This window comes from Furipterus horrens, unplaced genomic scaffold (genome assembly GCF_987537825.1).
Source record: "Furipterus horrens unplaced genomic scaffold, mFurHor1.1.pri manual_scaffold_6, whole genome shotgun sequence".
Taxonomy (NCBI): Eukaryota; Metazoa; Chordata; class Mammalia; order Chiroptera; family Furipteridae; genus Furipterus; species Furipterus horrens.
Genome location: NW_028327176.1, coordinates 183,013,424 through 183,033,616, shown reverse-complemented (window position 1 = coordinate 183,033,616; position 20,193 = coordinate 183,013,424). Strand labels below are relative to the sequence as shown.

The 20,193-nt window shown below is 42.4% G+C and overlaps 1 protein-coding gene across 1 annotated transcript in view; it reads right to left on the bottom strand.

The window, feature by feature from the left end:
• Window positions 1-1,309: 1,309 nt before the first annotated feature.
• CCDC170 (coiled-coil domain containing 170) overlaps window positions 1,310-20,193 on the bottom strand; it is an 87,134-nt gene continuing 68,250 nt past the window's right edge. Inside the window, exons 10-11 of the mRNA XM_090280850.1 lie at window positions 4,517-4,753; window positions 1,310-2,489 (exon numbers count right to left, since the gene is read on the bottom strand). Of these exons, the coding sequence (XP_090136976.1) occupies window positions 2,289-2,489; window positions 4,517-4,753 (438 nt within the window). The 3' untranslated portion in view covers window positions 1,310-2,288. The remainder of the gene's footprint in view (window positions 2,490-4,516; window positions 4,754-20,193) is intronic.

Below are 20,193 nucleotides of genomic sequence, written 5' to 3'. Positions count from 1 at the left end.
TATTCCTCTGTAAGACAGACTTTCAGGTAAAATTGGAAATTGAGGTAAATCAGGTTTAACTTTTTGCCCTGACACACTTTATGCCTTCATTTAAAAGGTCTCAGACAATGACCAGAATAATCACCTCCTAGCAGGTATCACTCAAGCGTACTTGATAGAAGAGATGGTGTTAAATATTTTAAAACTCTCTTTAGAAAAATCATATCATCCTAACACATTTTATGGGACAACATAAAATAGAGATGGATATTGTGGAAGAATAAAGCCTGACACAAAAATGGGAAGCTGGCCTGCCAACTCTGAAATGAAAGCACAGAGACAAAGCCAAGAGCCAACAGGCAATTTAACAAGGAAAGAAATGGCTTTATTAAAGGGGTTTTCAATTTGTCCAAAGGACACATAGTTAATGTGCATCTGGGTTACATACACGGACAGAACTTCTTTTTCTTAGCCTATATACTCCTCCCACCAAGAATCTCTAAGGATTAAGTTCAAGAATTTTTAGTATCTCTATATGTGTTAAAGACGATCGCCTCTGTATTTGAATCATGTTTTGGGAATATTACATAAACATATATTCAGATAAATGGAATATAATTTTGTATAATAAAGAGAAAGCCCAGTACTAATAGTTACGGACCATTTTTATTCTCATATAAATCTAGAAATATAAGTAATAATAAGTCAAAATGGAAAAATAACATAACAGCTTATATCTTTAAAGTGATGTTGCTAAATGTCTTTTTGAATAGTGTGGAAACAAATTTACAGAGAGAATGAGACGTTTATTAAAGACTGCACTTAGAGAATGTACCAAAACAATCTCCCACCCCCAGGTGACCCACCCAACATTAGTGCTTTCTAGGGCCTAGGCAAAGCAGAGCCTCTCAGCAACTGCTCCCTCCAGGGACCCAAAGCTAATGCCACCTGCTCCACCCCGGCTGAGTGTGGGTCCGTGGCAGCAGCTGCTGCATTTGGAGCACTTGAGGGGACCTCCAGAGACTGCAGGGTTTCCCCTGGGAAAATCTGAGGCTGCCTCTCCTGCCTGTTGCAGACCTCGCTACTTCCCGTCCTCCGTCAGCGCTCAGCGGTGTTTACTCGGTTGTGAAATGCTATTTCACCCTGTCCTTGCTCAGGAAAGGGAAGTCAGTGACCCCCCCCTGCTGCGGTGATCCTGTCCCTCTCCCTCTGTGTGGCCTGTCAGCCAGCCTGCAAGTGTCAAACTCATTTCTTCTCTTCCAGAGTTTTCATGTTCTCTTAATATTTGGTTGTAATCTATTTTCTCTCTCCTTCAGTTAGACACCAATGCTTTTTTCAGACACTGAAAAAAACTTTTCCTATGACAGAAATAAGGTAATTGCCCAAAAGAGTAACACGTTTTTCTCTTTGAAGTTAAAAAGAGGACTTCCTGAAAAATATTTGTGAAATAGAATTTTTAAAGGAAGTCAGAAAGTGAGAAAAATTCATAAAATCCTGAAGTGTGAAAAAGTCTGCTTGCTGTGAATGCGTTTGATATACTGGTGAATAAAACTGGGTGGGCTGTCCTTGTCTTAGAGGTTTCATGTTAACGGCTCCATTTTTAAAGTAGTGACATCAGCCCTGTTCAAACATTAAAAACTACCACCAAATGCAATCTGGCAACAACATTTGAAAACAGGTAAATTTCTTATAGCACCTCTGACCAGACATGTTTAACCCAAATAATTAGGTGTATTGCTTTTTTAAAAGTTCATATAGGTCACACTCTTAAATCTCAGTTATTTTTGGCCTTCAATTCTTGACTGTAGGGATGTTTTCCTTCCTTGATGCAGGCAATTTTCACCTGAAACATGGGATCCAGGAGAAACTGTAGGATGGCAGAGAAGACATGGCCTTTGATACAGGGTCAACACGGTGGGTATCCTGCTTCTGTCACCAAGCAATCGCAACCCTGGGTAGGTAACATCCTCTTTGAGCTCCAGAGAGGTTGTAAAATAAAAACGTAAAAGCGTCTCCACGTGGCTATTACAAGAATTAGATTAGGTAGTAAAGCTCCTGACTCATGATAGATACCCCATAAATGTTAATTCCCCACTGATATTTCCCATTCTAGATATGCAATCTAGTGGAATTCTTCTGGGCCCCAAAGAGCTAGAAAATGAAATAACAGGTGTGTATCTACCTTTGTTGCCAATGATAGATTCTTGCCCTATTATCAAAGTATACAATATTCACCTATTGATCAAATTTGTTAAACTGAGCATGGTGCCCCATCTCTTAGCTCCATATTTCTCCAGAGATAACGGTGTTCAATGAAGAAGCTTTAAGTGGCCTTGCTGGTGCCTGTCTTGCCTGGTAGTCATGTCTTTGAAGCAGGCACAGGTGACAAAGTGATGCTGGTGGGAATTGATCAGTCTTTCAAGACATTTGATGATTTCATAGTCAGGAAGAGCAAGGCGGGTCATGTTCAAGCCCAGCATCTGGGAAACCACCTCCCTAAAGTCCACCAGCTGGAACATCAAACAGAAACACATGAACTGAGAGAGCAAATGTGCCAGCTACTGCTGGGGCAAATGCCATGAAAACAAAAGAACATGGAAAACCCAGGGGTACGTGAGGCCGGTAAGTGACGTGCTCCCATTAGCCTTAGTTCTCTCGTTTATAAAATAAGAAGGCTCGCCTACTCGATTACCTCCAAAGTCCTTTCGGGCACCAACCTTCAACACGTTCATAACCCCTTTTCCGGTGTGCCAGTCAATGTGGCATTGGCCACCAAGTCAAGGATCCCAAGTAAGCAACCAGGAATGAGACTGACATCACTCCAATTTCATTTTCTCACATTCTCGATGGGAACAACCATAGACCTCCCTCCCAGGACTGTTCTGAAATTGGGGTCAAATGAAATGATGGCCGGGTGTGTGCTCTGCATACTAGGAAGTGCTTGACAAATGTTGGTGGGGTCATGCCCACGAGTGACCAGTGCTTATGCACAAGAATGTTAACTGGGAATAAACCTCTTAAACTAAAGGAAGAATAAATGGCAAGAAGGTACGAGTCAATGAAAACAGCAGGACTTCTAAGCGATGCTCACATCCCGTCAGACAGAGCACCACCTCACAACCCCGAACATTGGACTCTCTGGGACTGCACACAATGCATAAAAAAAAAAAAAAGAAAGAAAGAAACTGAGGGGACTTGGGGTTGGAAAAGAGGGACTAGAGACAATGTTTGAAATGCACATCACACTCCTTCAATTTCTCATAAACTGGTTAGTGATTCGAGGCTGAAGCAGAAGCAGATAAACCATGGATATCTGCATAACATCTCTCTAGAGGTGCCTTCCATTTTATTTTTTAAAGATTTTATTTATTTTTACTTTTTAGAGAGAGTATGGGGGGGAGAAAGAGAAGGAGAGAAATATCAATGCACAAGATATACATTGATCCGTTGCCTCTCACATGCCCCTAACTGGGGTCCTGTTTGCAACCCAGGCATATGCCCTGGCTGGGAATCGAACCATCAGCCTTCTGGTTCACAAGCCAGTGCTCAATCCACCGAGTCACACCAGCCAGGGAGGTGCCTTTCATTGTAGAAAAGAGGTGATCCAGCCTGAAGACAGACGTTACATCCACAATGGCCTTTCAACCCTCCCTACCATATGCTCATTCGCTTCCCAACCTTCTCCCTATGCTGAGTCCCGTTTGAGAAATGTCATACTTTTCTCCAGCCTAGTCTCTCTGATGAAAAAAATGTCCTCAAATTTCCTCGTCCTTTTGAATATGGCCAATGCTCTTAATGCTGGAGTGGTTTCCCTCCGAGAACACTCACTCGTTTGGCCTTCCTCAACGGTGCCTGACACATGAGCCAGAGCAGAGGCAGCAAAAAAAGAAACAGCCCCGGATCAGAGTCCCCTCTGAGACCTTGGAGCATCAGGCAGAGAGATGAAAGCCAGAGGCAGCGGAGGTCAGGCTGCCCAGCACAAGCCTCTTTGTGCCTGATCTCCTGATGTGCTCGTCAGATAACATGCTCCTCCTTGCAACCGGCCAGCAAACGAGCACTGTTTTATGGTTTACACCTGACTTTGGTCGGCCCTCAAGTCTGGGTACCACTGTTTGAGATTCGGGACTATTTCCTGCAACTGATCTCTGCTGGAGATAAGTTATATCCTGACCTCCCAAGGCTGAAGCCCTGGTAACCATTAGGAGACGTGGGATGATGCAGGCTTCAGAGGCAATCGGTGAACATTAATAACTGACCCTCCATCCCCCAGAGCCTGACTGCTCACGGGCTCGCCGTTGCTTTGAGAAGAACGTCTTTATCTTTCCTACAATTGGTGCCATGAAAACGGGAATTGCTTTTCTTAGCAGAGTAAATCATAATGGCTCTTTTAATGCCAAAAACATGCTAGACGGCAGGCACAGACATCGAAATGATATAAAAAGCTCCGTAAATTGTTTATGAACTGAACGGTGATCAAGCTTTTGAGTCATGCTCTCTGTCCTAAGTGAGAAAGTTTCATCTCCGCGTTTCTACCCACCTGTTTTTCCCTCTTTTCTGCTTCTTCCAGGGATTTTTTCAGTGTCTTCATTTCGCTGGTTACCACCTCTATCACGTTCTTGGCCCTCTCTTTGTCCTCCTTGGCTTCCTGCTCTGTAGTATCCAGTTCTGACTGGACAGACAGCAGCTTTTTCTCGGCTTTCTCCCTCATCTTCTCCAGTTTGTCTCTGGACTTATTCAGGTCTTCGATGGCTTTGGTCTGTTCCAAAGTTTTAATCTAAGAAGGCAAGAGAATGCTGATGATTTCTTTGGTATCTGTTTAGGAAAACTGCACAAACAAGTCAGAAGTCAATTGAATTCACTGAATAACATTTTTTATGAATAAAGAATGAAATCCACCCCAATTATACAGACTTTGCCAAACATATGTGCTGGACAAACTATGTCTTAAGACTGTTACAGTTTATAAACAACATATCGGAGTGCCATTATTTGGAATATCAATGATATAAAGTGGTCCATAGCATGATTCTGGGGTGAAATATTAAAATAAAGCCTGCTGGTACTTACACACGGACTCTGCGAGCTCCCCAGGCAAAAGCAACTTGCATGTTTTGCCCCTACCACCAATGGGTCGCTCCTGATGTACAAACATTAGAAAGAGCAAAATGTCTCTCCTCTGTGAGTGTTTTACTACAAGGAAGCCCCACCTAAAATGCCCCCAGCAAGTCTTCATCCCTGCTGTGAGGAAAATCTACACCAGCAAGTTTTCAGAGAAATGTCTTTGGACTTCACTGGGAGGCTGGGAGGCAGGGGATGAGTACAATATTCCACCTCAAGCAGGCAGGGTGGGGTGGGGGGTGGGGCGGTGCCTCTCTCTCAGAAACTGACCTGCGATCTTAAAGCCAAAGCACTGAGCATCTTGGAATATGAGGCTTTTTTTTTTTTTTAGCTTAGTATTTAAAATTATACCAGCTCTGCTTACAAAAAGAATCTGAGTAAATGGGGATAAAATACATACATAGGACAACAAGAATTAACCTTGAAGGCATTATGCCAAACATAAAGGGCAAATATTGCATAACCTCATTTACATGAGGTACCTAGAATAGGCTCATTCATAGAGATGTAATGTAGAACAGAAGTTACCAGAAGCTGGGTGCGTGAGGAGTTATTGTTTCTTGGGCACAGAGTTTCGGTTGAAAATGATGAACAAGTTCTGGAAATGGATAGTGGCGACATTTGCACAACACACACTGTCAATGTATACTTCACTCCGCTGAACTGTCCACTTAAAATGATAAATTTTATATATGTATACTTTACCACAATAAAAACTTGAGGTCTTTTTTGAATAATGAAACACAACATTTTTTTCAACCAAACTCACTAAAAATAAATATGAATGAGCTGCCATTTAACATACACTAGGACAGCTGTCATCAAAAAGACAGACAATAACAAGTGTCGGTGAAGAGGTGGAGACACTGGAACCCTCATGTTCTGCTGGTCAGAGTGTTAAATGGTGCAGTTGTCGTGAAAAACAGTTTGCCAGGTTCCAAAATGTTAAACACAGAGCTAACAGATGAGCCAGCAATTCCACCCTTGGGTATACTTTATATATTCGAGAGAATTGAAAACTTATGTCCACATAAAACCTGTACACAAATGTTCATAGCATATTCAAAATCATCAGATAGAAAACAACCTATATATCTATCAACTTACAAACAGGTCCATGAAATGTGCTAGATCCATAAAATGGAGTATTATTTGGCAATAAGAAGGAAGGAAGTACTTCTTCATGCCACAATATGGATGAATCTTGACAACATTATGCTACAGGAAAAAAAGTCAGTCATGGAGCACCACTTATTGTATGATTCCCTTTATACAAAAGACCCGGAAAAGGCCGGGGCTGGTGGGAGGGGAGAATGGGGAGTCACTGCTAATGGGTACAGTGCCTCTCTTAGGCTTGATGAAAATATTCTGAAAGTAGATAGCAATGATGTTTACCCAACTCTGCAAATATACTAAAAGCCACTGAATTATGCATTTCAAAAGGGTGAAGTTTATGATGTGAATTGTATCTTGATGAAGCTGTTATTGGAAAGTATATTTATAAAGAAGTCTTTAGAAAGTATAAAAACAAATTACTTTGAAACAAATACGTAAGTACGTATGGCATGAACAAACAAAGAGCAAACGAAGATCAGCAGAGCTCTGAGTTTAGTCCTGAGCTGCCTAACAATTCAAACAGCCTACAGCCATATTCTCAAAAAAAGAGAACAATTTTCTGTTTTAATTTTGTTGAAAACCATTTTAAATTCTGTATGAAAGTAATAAAAGAAACCATGTAATGAGTGTTTGCTGCCTTGTCCCTTTTGTCCCAACCTTCTTTACAATGAAGGATGTTTGCTTGGCTCATGTACACCCATCCTTGATCGCAGGGCAGAATCTAGGTTATTGGAAGCATGTCAAGGAAGAAGAAAGCCCGAGAGACTAAATTGAGCTACAGGATAAAGAGCTGAGAGACAAATGGGGAGAAAGATGAGAAAGTCTATGTTAACGAGGCTGCAGGAACCTCTTTTTGAAGAAACTTGAAATGGTGGAAAAAGGAATTGTGGGGTAGGGTAGGTATCATGGAGCCAGGAAATAAGAGAATGAGAAATGAGAAAAAAAATGTTGAAAAATACTGCTGTTTGTCATCAGGGAAATCCCTCTTTGTATTTCTCTTTTTCCTCTTTTTTCTTTTTTTTAAGTAATAATAAAGTTAACAACTGTCATTTAGTTTTGGGGCTGCTGATTATTTATTGATGTGGCTGTGACCTACGTAGACTATATTTAGACACTACTGTCAGAGATTAAAGTCCTTATCAAGTCTCACACTTAGAGTGCATTTTCACAGTGATTGTGCACAAGAATTATGGTGCGAGCACGGATTGACCCGATCTAAACTCTGAATTTTCCTCCAATACTACTAGGAAGTAAGAGGAAAGGTAGGAACTATTCTAAGACTGGAATGATGTGATATGAGGAGAAGCAACTTGGGATCCAATCTCCGGGTGGGAAATTAGAATTATAACGCCTTAAGTGACTTCAATAAATTGCAGAAGCCTCAGGCAAATACCTGAACTGGAAACTTACTTTTATCTACTTTAATACAGAGTTAAGAAATTAAATTTCTTTCTTGGAAGAGAGGAGGTCAATGGCAGACATACGTGAACAAATTCAAAGCTGTTGAACTTGTTCCACACAAGTGAGTGGGAAACAGCGAGCAGCTGTGGGACTTGCAAGCAAGAACGTGTAAGGACAACCGATGCAGCTTGGGAAACACTCAGGAAATAAAAGGCCAAAAACAGCTGGGGGAGGTGACTTCAAGTGAACCATTTAGCCAATGAAATGGCATCAGTAGAGCAAGCACTTGAGGCAAGGAAATGCCACCCACTAAGTGTAGGTCCCCAAAGACTGACTGGACATCATTCAAGATTCCCAGTTACCAAAGCCCATATTTGAACATGGCCTGTATATCATCAGTACATTACAGTACCATCTCAGTGTTGATTCCTGAGTGTGATGTGACAATTGTACTGTGGTCACAGAGAAGAATGCTCTTGTTCTGAAGAGATACCCTGTGCGTATTTACGGGTGAAGTATCAGGATATCTGCAACTTACTCTCATATCATTCAGCAAGAATGAACAGCCCCACATTAGGCAAAACAGAGCAATCGGTAAAATTAACAATTAATTACTACATGCATAATTATATAAAGAGTAAAAGACTGTATTATACTAGTCTTAAAACTGTTCTATAGATTTGAAATTTTCAAAAGAAGAATTTGAGAAGGGGACATTTCCCATGCATGATCAACACAAAGCTGGGAAAAAGCTACTGTCTGTCAAGTCAGAACTGGATACTACAGAGCATGAGGCCAAGGAGGACAAAGAGAGGGCCTCCAGAATTGCCAGAGCATGGGCAACGGGGTGACTGGCAGCTTCATCATGACAACATGCCCATTCATGCATCACATCTCGTGCCGAGTTTTTTGGTATATATGTAATAACAAGGTCTGTCCAGAAAGTACCGAGCCAAGTACTATGAAAAATGGAGACAGTTATTGAAGAAGATACAAGAAACATTGTACACAGGACAATGATGCTTCAGACCCCTTCAAAGTAGGCACCTTGGGACATCACACAGTTCTCCAATCACCACCAGCTGTCTCACCATATTTTCCTGAATCTCATCGATGGTCTGAAATCTCTTCCCTTCCAAAGGTGATTTTAGTTTTGAGAAAAGCCAGAAGTCACAGGGTGCCAAATCTGGGCTGTAGGGGGGATGAGCCAGCTGGGTGATTTGATGTTTTGCAAAAAAACACTGCACGAAATGTGATGCATGAGCAGGTGCGTTGTGGTGACGAGGCTGCCAATCACCAGCTGCCCATGGCTGCGGCCTTCTGAATTATCCAAACAGTTTCTGAGGAGGAATGTTCAAGCTTAACACAAAATTTGATGCAGATTCATTGCTCTACTTGCTCATTTTGAATGTGACAGCCACATAGTACACACGCTCACTCAGTGGGGTCTGCCACCCCCACTGACTAGGACAGTGAAGTTGTCATTATTCATGCATGTGCATTCCAGTCCACTCTCCTTGGCTGCCAGGTTACATTGATGTCACACAAACTGTTATTGCTATATTAACCATGGCTGGACTTGTTCTAGATAGATCTTGTGTGTGTGTGTGTGTGTGTGTGTGTATATAAATTATTTAAACAACTGCTCTAAATAATATATTCTGTAGATTATCAAATGTTTTACAAATTGGAGAGGTAACATGGATAAAATAAATATGAATTTTAAAACAAAGTTACCTCCCTTCATATGCAAACTCATTGCTGCAGAGAAAATGTGTAGCAAACAGAGAAGTTGCTGGGATTGGTGTGTCGAATCCAAAATCTTGAATTAACAGAAGAGGAGATACATTCAGCCATTCTGCTCAGAACTGAAAAACATTTACAGTGGGCTTGCTACCAAAGGCAGCAGAACACAGCTTGGAGAACTGAAAGCAAACAAATCAAGTCTTAATGAGAAGGATTTATAGCCAAGAATTTCTGAAAAAGCAAGACTTTATCGCAATCCTCATGGCTGCCTGAATTCTTGTTGTCAAGGAGCAAGAGCGAGTAATGGAGCTCAGAGTCAAGCCCAGGACCGACTGGGAGCCAGAAGTGGTGCCTGGTGCCGACAGGAAGCCTGCATTTTCTGAATTGAATCCAGCCAACGAGATTTCCGGGAGTGGGGCAGGGCTGAACTGGCTTCTTATCCTCCCCAGGGAACTTCTCAGATCCACACGGGAGTTCAGTGAGACATTGTGCCCGTCAGTGTCCTTCGGTGGCACAGATCTGGTCATAAACAAGACTGATATGTCACCTAGTCCACCATGAAGATGGAGAAGGTTCCCAGCAGTGTCTGCCTCCCTGAGGGAAAGAATTCTAAAATCTGGTGAACAATTCTCTCTTATGTTATAAGGGTCAAAGGCCGTAAACAGAAAGTGATTAAATTTAAAATCTGATGTGTTGAGCTCTCCAGAGGATCTAAGTTCTCCAGCTGGAGGGTTTTTGAGAGGCTGTATTGCACATACATGAGCCAGGCACCACACAGAGCAGGTGGGACAGCCAAGTGGGATAGTTTCCCCAAGTGGGAGAGTTTCCCCAGGGACCAAATAGACGCTGTGCCCTCCTAGAGAGCCATAAGGACTTAACCAGGGGGAAACCAGAGCAGAAACCAAAGGAAGGTGTTCAAGTTTGCCGTCTGAGCACGCTTCCACTCTCCAACCACACCAGGATGTCCCCCCCTACAGGTGCTGCTTGGCGCACATGTTCAAGACCAATGGGATGTGCATAATCAGAGCTGAGTCCAAAATAGTAGGTTAGGAGAAAAGTTTTTTTAAAGGCTAAACTGGCTGGTTTGGAGAAAGTTCCAGAGTGGAGAAGAAGCAGGGGGAGCAGCTATCTTGTGTGGAGATTATCAGAAGAGTTAGCAAGAGGGAGAGATCTCTGCTGGTGGCTGGAGAGTGTTATTCCCTTTGTGTGTCTCTTTGAGAGACTACAATGAAGATGATAATGGCTTTCCATTAGTTTTATTTGTGTGTCTTCCGATTTGTGGCCATCGCACCATACTAAGATTGGGTCATGTGACACAGGCTGAAAGCTCTCCAACAAATATCTATTTTTCCTTTCTTTCGTACTTCCCAGAGTAAAGACACATTTCTCAGGCTGACTTTGTCTGAGTGAGGCCAGGGACTAAGTCTTGGCCAATGGAGACATACAAGGTGGCATGCAGGATGTCTTCCCACCTTTTCTCCTCCTGGTGACTGCAATGAGGTTAGAGTCCCAGCAGCTAGCAAGAGGTGGCATCCAGAAGCTATGGCTCGGATAGTGAAGCAGAAAGCTAGAACAAGCCAGCGATGCTCATGATCATGGGGCAATCCCACTAAGTATGCAATGTTTACTTCCATGCTTTTCAGTAAGAAGAAAATACAGTATTCCTTCACTTATCACGGGTATTACGTTCCAGGACCCCCCCCCCCCATGAAGTAGGAACCTTACACTTATTCTACACTCTTAAACCTACATAACTTTAACAACATACGTATACAGTACCGCAAAATCCCACGATATAGCAAAAAATCCATGATAAATAATTAAATATAATATTTTTTAAAATCCCACGATACAGTGAGGCCACGATAAGTGAACCGCAATATAGCGAGGGAGGACTGTAAATACCTCTCCTGTCTAAGGCATTGTTATTTTATCATGGGGTGGGGGGCAGTGTTTAAATCTATTCAGCCAGAATTAATCGTAACTGACATAGACTATAAAGCACTGGCATTGTATGAGTTACACTAAGGGTCTTCCAGGCCCTGTGGAATGTTGCCATATGATTCCAGTGCCTACATTGGCACTTGTGTATGAGGCCATGTTTGTGCCATTTTGCAGTACCACTTTAATTACTGTATGTTAAGGAGAAAAGAGCAAAGGTATACTTAATACGTAAATAATGTGTCCATGCCCAGTGAAGGCCACACCATGTCATGGTATATGTACAAAGTTTTTGCACTGACAAAATAATGCTCATGGTAGAATAACTGCCCTGCCCTTAGGCAACGTAAACTATAGGCATGCCACACTCAAAAGAACTTGTAAGCAATTGGTACCATACATTCTTAGTAATGGTGATTTTTTAAAAAGTAACATAATCTAGATTTTTGCATTAATATTGCTAATTTTTAAATTCTATTTTTATTCTTTGTTTTGATTTCCAAATTGGTTTGGATCTTATAATACCATAAATTTAATAAGATTAAAAAATTTTAATATAATGTGAAGTTTGTACATATGTAAGCAATATTATAATAAAATAATTTTGACTGAACAAAAGGATGTGAAATCTATGAAAGAATATTTTTCTTTCAATAAGGAATTTCTACAATACTTATGTTTGCTTGACAACTTGAAATGTAATAATTCATCTGAAAAAGTCTACTTTTCCTGATCTAGAATTCAGGGGGAAATTTACTGCATGGGTCTTAAAGAGAGAGATTTCAATAACCCAGAAGTCAAGGCCTTCAGCCGTGGTTTTCCAGCAGACACATATATGCACACAAAAACTTGCACACAAATGTTCACAACAGCCTTATCCAGAATAGGCAAAAAGTGGAAACAATTCAAATCTCCATCAAATGCTAAATGGAAAAACAAAATGTGGTGTATCCATACAATTAAATATATTCAGCCATAAAAAGGAAGCATGATCGTTAATTTTATGTGTCAATTTGGTTGGGCCACAGTGCTTATATATTTGATCAAACATTTTAGGGGTATTTATATGAGGGTGTTTTGGGGTGAGATTAATATTTAAATTAGTGGATTTGAGGAAAGAAGATTGCCCTTCCACCGTGTGGGTGGGCTTCATCTAATCAGTTGAAGATCTGAATAGAAGAAAACACTGACACATCCGACCAAGATGGAGGCGTAGAGAGACACGCTGTGTCTCTCTCCACATCTAAGAAGGAATACAACTACCTCAAAACCAGAAACAACCAGAAGTTCCAGAAAATCAAACTACATGGAAGTCCTGCAAACAAAGAAATAAAGAAGAAATACTCATCCAGACAGGTAGGGGGGGCAGAACTGGGGTGGAGAGGATGTGGTGTGGTGGTGGCGGCAGCAGCAGGCTGGCAAAAAGTGCAGTCACATGTTTTAAAAAGTCAGGAGGGACACCTGGGGAGAGTTCCCAGCTCTTCGATGGTCCTCGGAGCTCACAGTCCCAGCACCAGGGAAAATCAAGCCTCATTGCTTCTGACTGTGCAGACCAGTGGGGGTTGGGGCAGATGCAGAAACTGCCAGTCTCTCAGCAGAGTCCGCTTGTTTAAGGGGCCCCCACAGTCCTAGAATATCCGCAGACCCACCCACTCTGGGAACGATGGCCAGGGCAGCAGCTACAGGGGCGCCAGTCCCATGTGGAAGTGGGAGAGGTGCCTGAAAAAGGGGCAAGTGCTGGGCAGGTGGCATTGTTCCCTCTCAGGTCCCTCCCCCACATACAGCACCACAATGTGGTGAAACATGTCACCCTGCACTGACGAATCCCTAAGGATCTGCCCCTTACAACCTAACAGGAGCAACAGCTCTACCTGGGACGCAGAGGCAAACAAATGCAGGAGCCTGTCAGAATGAGGAGACAGAGAGGTATGACCCAAAAAGGGGAACGGATCAAGGTTCCACTGGGAGAACTAAGCGACGAGGAGATAGCCAACCTAACAGATGAAGAGTTCAAAACACTGGTGATAAAGATGCTCACAGGCTTGATAGATATGCTTGAGTAAGATAAACACATAAGAGAAGAAGTGAAGGCTATGCTAAGTGAAATGAAGGAAAATCCACACAAAACTAATGGTGAAGGGAAGGAAACTGGAGTTCAAATCAATTATTTGGAACATAAGGAAGAAAAAAACAGTCAACCAGTGCAGAATGAGGAAGCAACAACTGAAGAAAATGAGGAAAACTTCCCAAATTTTGCAGAGAAGATGGACATACAGGTCCAGGAAGCACAGAGGGTCCCAGGCAAGCTGGACCCAGAGGGGAGCACACCCAGGACACATCATGATTGAGATGCCAAAAGTGAAAGATAAAGAGAGAGTCCCGGGGGCAGTGAGAGAGAGGCAGAGAGTTGCCTACAGGGGGGTGCCTATAGGACTGTCAGCTGATTTCTCAGAGGACACTTTGCAGGCAGGAAAAGACTGGCAAGCAGTATTCAATGTGATGAAAGGCAACCTGCAACCAGGATTACTCTATCCAGCAAAACTATCATTTAGAATGAAAGGGCAGATGAAGTGCTTCCCAGACAAGGTAAAGCTAAAGGTGTTCATTATCACCAAGCCATTATTATATGAAATGTCAAAGGGACTTACTTAAGAAAAAGGAGATCAAAACTATGAACACTAATATGACAACAAACTCACAACTATCAACAACTAAATCTAAAAAATGAAAACAAAATCCAACTAAGCAAACCAGAATAGGAACAGAATCAGAGGTATGGGGATCATTTGGAGGGTTATCAGCTGGGAGGGTGGAGGGGGAGAAATGGGGAAATGGTGCAGGGACTAAGGAGCATAATCAGTTGGTACAAAATAGACAGGGGGAAGTTAAGAATAATATAGGAAAGGGAGAAGCCAAAGAACTTATATGCCCGACCCCATGGACATGAACTAAGGAGGGCGGGATTGCTGGAGGGAAGCGGGTACTGGGCAGAGGGGAGCAAAGGGGGAAAAAATTGAAACTACTGTAACAACATAATCAATAAAACAAGAAGAAGGAGGAGGAGGAGAAGAAGAAGAAGAAGAGGAAGAGGAAGAAGAAAGCACTGACTTTCCCTGAGCAGGAGGGAATTGTGCCAGCAGTCTGCCTTTGGACCTGAGCTGAAACATTGGCTCTTCCTGGGTCTCCAGTCTGATTCCTTCCCTCCCTCTCTCTCTCGCTCTCTCTCTCACACACACACACACCTTATTAGTTCTGTTTCTCTGTATAACACTGACTCACACAGGATTGAAGTATTAATTACAACATGGGTAACCTTAAAACATACAAAGAAGAGGCCAGTGGCAAAAGGCCACAAAGTGTATGATTATATTAATATGAAATGCCCAGAATAGTCAAATACATAGAGGCAGGAAGTAGAATAGTAGTTTCCAGAGGAATTCTTTTTGGTGGGGGAAGGGGCAGGTGATGGAAATGTTCTAGAATTAGGGGATAAAAATAGTTCCTCAACCTTGTAAATATACTGAAAACTATTGAATTATACCCTTTAAAAGAATAAATTCTATGGCATGTGAATCATACCTCAATTTTTAAATAAATAACATATTAAATAAAAATGTAGTCTAGATTGTTATTTTTTATTGACCCTCCATACATGGTAAAATTAATTCTTAACTTAGTAAGTGTAGTGGGTTGAATAGTGTACCCCGCAAAATTCAGTTCCACCCAGAACCTCAGAATGTGACCTTATTTGGAATGAGGGCCTTTGCAGGTCGAATTAAGGCAAGTATCTTATGATGAGATCATGCTGGGTTGTGGGGGGCTGGGAGGAGCACTAAATCCAGTGATGGATTATCCTTATAAGAGACAGAAAAGGGGAGACGCACAGAGCAGAAGGTCACGTGAAGGTGGGAGCAGAGGTTAGAATTTCACAGCTGCACATCAAGGATAGCCCGCAGCAGCCAGGAGCCAGGAGCCAGGCCAAGCACAGATTTCCCCTCGGACCCCCCGGAAGGAACCAACCCTGTCAACACCTTGATTTTAGCCTTCTGGCCTCCAGAATTGCCAGAGAAAAATTTTTGTTGTATTAGGCCACTCGGGTTGTGCTTATGCGCCCCAGCAGTGCGAGGAAACTAATATAGAAAGGTCATTTTGCTATTGGTCACAGTGTTATTCTGGAGAAACACTGATTTTCCCAGATGTCTTCTATTTCGTTTTAGTCTCTTTCCTGGCAATTTCACCCTGCTGCTTAAAATACTCCAGCGGCTCCCCTACACCCAGAGGATAAGTCCAAGCATCTCAGCATGACGCACGAGACCCTGTGTGATCGGGCCCCTGGCCCCTGCCCAGCTTCCCCCAGGGCTCCCTGACTCCCAGAAATGATCATTCTGTCATCAGCAGCCAATCAGAGCTTCTATTCACCTGCTTACTGCGTAACATTGTCACTCAGAATCAATTCTCTTTTCCAATCCACTATCGTTTTCCAGTTCTTTCCATTCCGCCTCCACAATTTTTGCCAAATCCACATATCGTCCACGTTAATGTTTTCTTCTCAGCCACCTTTCTAACTTGACTTCCATAGAATTTGCCACACATGGAAGGGAACAATAAAACAACCACACAGTGTATAATGAAATCAAAACAGCATTACTAGGTACTATTGCTTGTACTCAGCACTGAACTTCCAGCTTATTCTTTGTTTAAAAAGCAGACTAGCAAGTGTCCTGGAGATACAAAGACATAATAACCTCTAATTATGATTTTCTCTTTGATTGTGAAAGAAGTGAAAAAAAACAATGAGAGGGAATCCATTTTTCACCTGAGGCCTGAACGTTAAGACAATGCCCTGGCCTTACGACCTAGACACACACTGTAATACCACCAGAGGTGTGTGCCCCACACCGGAAAATGTTGCCTTATGCTGCTGATGCTGGAATTGGAAATCCTTAAACCAGGCACTATTGCTAGAACCACATGTTACATAATCACGTCACCCAAAAAGCAAAACTTAATTCTAAGAACTAGGCTTGCTGGAGAAAAGGTTAAGTGAAAAGACCACTTGTAAATAATTAGAATAACCCAGGCAGACAATGGTGCAGACCCGAGGCAGAGGTCACCGAGACCAAACGAGGACATATTCCATAGACGCAGGATGTGCTTTCCACTTCTGCTCTCGGCTACAGAAGTGTGGGCCCCTCTCACCCCAACACATTCCTGGTTCACGGGGTTGTCTGGGCCCAGGTGTCCTATGCTCCTCCCAACACACAGAGCCTGGAAGACCTCCATCGCAGAGCCGAACCTGCACCTGCACCTGCACCTGCCTTTCCTCAGATGCTGCCCGACTTCTGCAGCTGTTCTCCGCTCACTCTCGTCCACTGGGTGCCAGACACTGAGCCTCGTGTCACAGGTCAGGAAGTCCCCACTCCACCATGACTTTGGTCTGCCATGTCCCCTTTCTGCAGGCCAGTCCTACAGAGGCTCCTGAGCGGTAATTCTGAAAGCTCGACCAGTCTCACAGTATGACTTCCACTCTTAGCAGTGACAAAATTAGTAATAATGGCTGCTCATGTTCCTATCATGCTTTACAGTATATGTAGTCCCTATATGATTATATTTCAGCTTTATAATATCTGGAAACATGCAGAGAGCTGGCTGGAATCTGCAGGTTAAGGTCACAGAGGTCTGGCAGCCCTTCATGGAGCCCCGCCAGCTTCATTTAGAAACAGCATTTCACTTCTATGGAGCGAAACTGACAAAAGCAAGGCAGGGTCCCCGTTATGGAAGTAACCCAGATTTTTCAACTCACTGAGCATTAAAATAAAAGTAAGGTTGAGTAAATCCTTGCTTTCTAAGTTAAGCTTCTTAACTTCCCCCGAGGACAGACATAACGTCATCACAGGAGAAAGGGCAAATGTGTTGGTAAGAAGCAAATGTCCCCAGCTGAATGGTGAAGGGCACTGGGGACAGGATGTCAGGCAGCTCACACTGCATCTGCCATCAATACCATATCTTGCCTCTGAAACCCACTGGTGGTCTAATTAGGAACATTTGAGCTCCTTCCTCTAGGAAGTCAACAGGCACTAGGCTTCCTCCGCGTCACTCCCACTTAATTATCTCTAGGAGTCACCCAGAATGTTCAATGTCATGCCCTTGCCCTCTGCTCTGTAGAGTCCCATGGAGTTCACTGTATGAAAGACCACAGTGCTATTTACCCTTCCTTCCTGTCAGAGATTTCTTTAAAGAAATTGGACTATTCCATTGACACATTCTTCAGTGAAACACGTCCTTCTCTTTGACCTCTAAAACACGAAATTTATCTCCCTGTTTTGGAAGTCCAAGTTCACTCTATTTTTCATTCCTTTCTACCATGGTAATCATTCAACACCAGTTATGGGAGCCATTGTCATCTTTTATCCAACCCCAGGAAGCAGGACTGAAATACGACCCCCCTTCCTTCCCAAAGAGAGGGATCTTAAGGCGTATAAGAGGGGCTTTATGGAAGACTGAATGTTTGCTTCACATATGTACCCAGTGGACCGGACAAACACTTGCTCCGCAGATCTGCGTTCTGCAAAGTGGAGCGGACGCTCAATAATCGAGAGACTGCTGCCCTGGAAAACTGAGGCGGCCACCGTTCCAGCAATGCTCCCCTGCGACGTAAGCAAACAGCGTCTTCTTCCCATCACTTCTTTGTTATCTATAGAGATTTTCACATACCTACTGGGTATTTTTATATCTCCCCATCAAACCAAGGCTTACAATGTCTTCTTCTGCCTTGGAAAGGAAGACCAGATAGTTCAGACTAACTCTCCCACAGAATACAATTTAAGAGGGAAATGAGAAGAAAAATCTTAAATATTCGAGAGGCTGAGAAGATGCCAGAAACTATGAGGCCAACCTCTGGAGAGGCTAGGAGCTCAGAAGTACACAAAGTCTCGGCGGTCCTTTGTTCTGTAGGAGGGGCAGCTGAGGGATTCAGGTGCATCTTGTCAGCAGGAGTCGGAGCCTGGATCCTGCCTCTCGGGGGACCCCTAATAAATCCTTCCTACTTTGGACTGGGTACCTGAAAGGCTGCATCTTAAGACCAAGGGAACTGGGTGGGGATGAGAAGGAGACTCTCACTCTAGTGTCTACCTTGACTTCAGGTCATTTGAGTATACTCAAAATAGCCCAAGGCTTAAATTTGGCTGGTCCTGAGCTATTAGGTTAAAATGCCACATGGAATTGGGAAGAAGGAAATAAAAATCCTCCCCAGAAAAAAAGTAACATCATCCTAAACTTCAAATTACTTCAACAAGGATAGTTACAAAATCTCCAAATATTTGGAAATTTAGAAATGTACTTCTAAATAACCTACATATCAAAGAAAAAAACACAATGAAAATTAAAAAATATTTTAAATTAAATGACAATCAAGCAATTATGGACTAACACTTTGATGATGTCACTAGAATAATACTTAGGGGAAATTAACAACCATAAATTTGTGTATTTGAAAAAGAGAAAGACTAAAAATTATGAGCCAATGCGCATCTCAGGAAGATAAGAAAGAAAGAGCACAATAAATCAAAAATGAAACAGGAAAAAAGCAAACAATAAAGACGAGGAAAATTTGACAGAATAGAAAATAAGAGAAACAAGATGGTGGAGGAGTAAGTGGAAGCTACACTAACTTCCTCCCAGAACTAGTCTGGATTTACAACGTAATTTTGGAGAAATCATCTGGAATAACCAACCGAACACCAGCTGGAGAGAAGTCTTATAACCACGGAGAGACAGAAAAGGCCGCTACATCACAATGTGACCGGAATTCCAGAAGGAGAAGAAGAGGAGCAAAAGATAGAAAACCTCTTGGAAAAACTAATGACAGAAAACTTCCCTAACATGAAGAGAGAAAGAATCATGCAAGTCCAGGAAGCACAGAGGATCCCAATGAAGATGAACCCCAACAGGCCCACTTCAAGACACATCATAATTAAAATGCCAACATTCAAAGACAAAGAGAGGATCCTAAAAGCAGCAAGAGAGAAACAACTAATAACATACAAGGGAGCTCTAATAAGGCTATCTATCATCAGATTTCTCAGCAGAAACACTACAAGCCAGAAGGGAATGGCAAAATATATTCCAAGTAATGAAAAACAAAGGCCTACAACCAAGAATACTCTACCCAGCAAAGCTCTCATTCAAAATGGAAGGTGAAATAAGGAGTTTCCAAGACAAAAGAAGGCTAAAAGAATACATCTCCACCAAACCAGTATTGCAAGAGATGCTAAAGGGTCTGCTTTAAGAAGATGAAGAAGCAGAGAGAGACAGAGAGGAACACGAATACAAAGGGGGAAAATGACAATGAATAAGTGCTGAAAGAAAGAAGGAACTTCTACCATTTGCAACAACATGATTGGAACTAGAGAGAATTATGCTTAGCGAAATAAGCCAGGCAACAAAAGAAAATTACCTTATGCTATCACCTGTTACAGGAAACTAATGAACAACACAAACAAATGAGCAAAATTGAACCAGAGGTATGCAAACAAGGAATAAACTAATAGTAACAAAGGGGGAGATGGGAGGGAGAGAAGTGGTAAGAAAGGGAAGAGTCTAGTCAAAGAACATGTATAAATGACCCATGGACATGGACAACTGGGTGGGGACTGAATGTGGAAGAAGGGGGGGCAGGGTGCAGGGAAGCAAGAGGGGGAAAAAAGTGAGACAACTGTAATGGAAAAACAAACAAACAGAAAAATTTTTAGTGGGGGGGGAAATAAAAATATAAAGAATAGAAATGCAAGTTCAGTGAATATTAGAAGGACAAGGATTTTCCTTCACACTGTATATATTTTCTCCCTATCTGATCCCTCCAGAATTTGGTATTCTAAAGAAGTAAGTAATGAC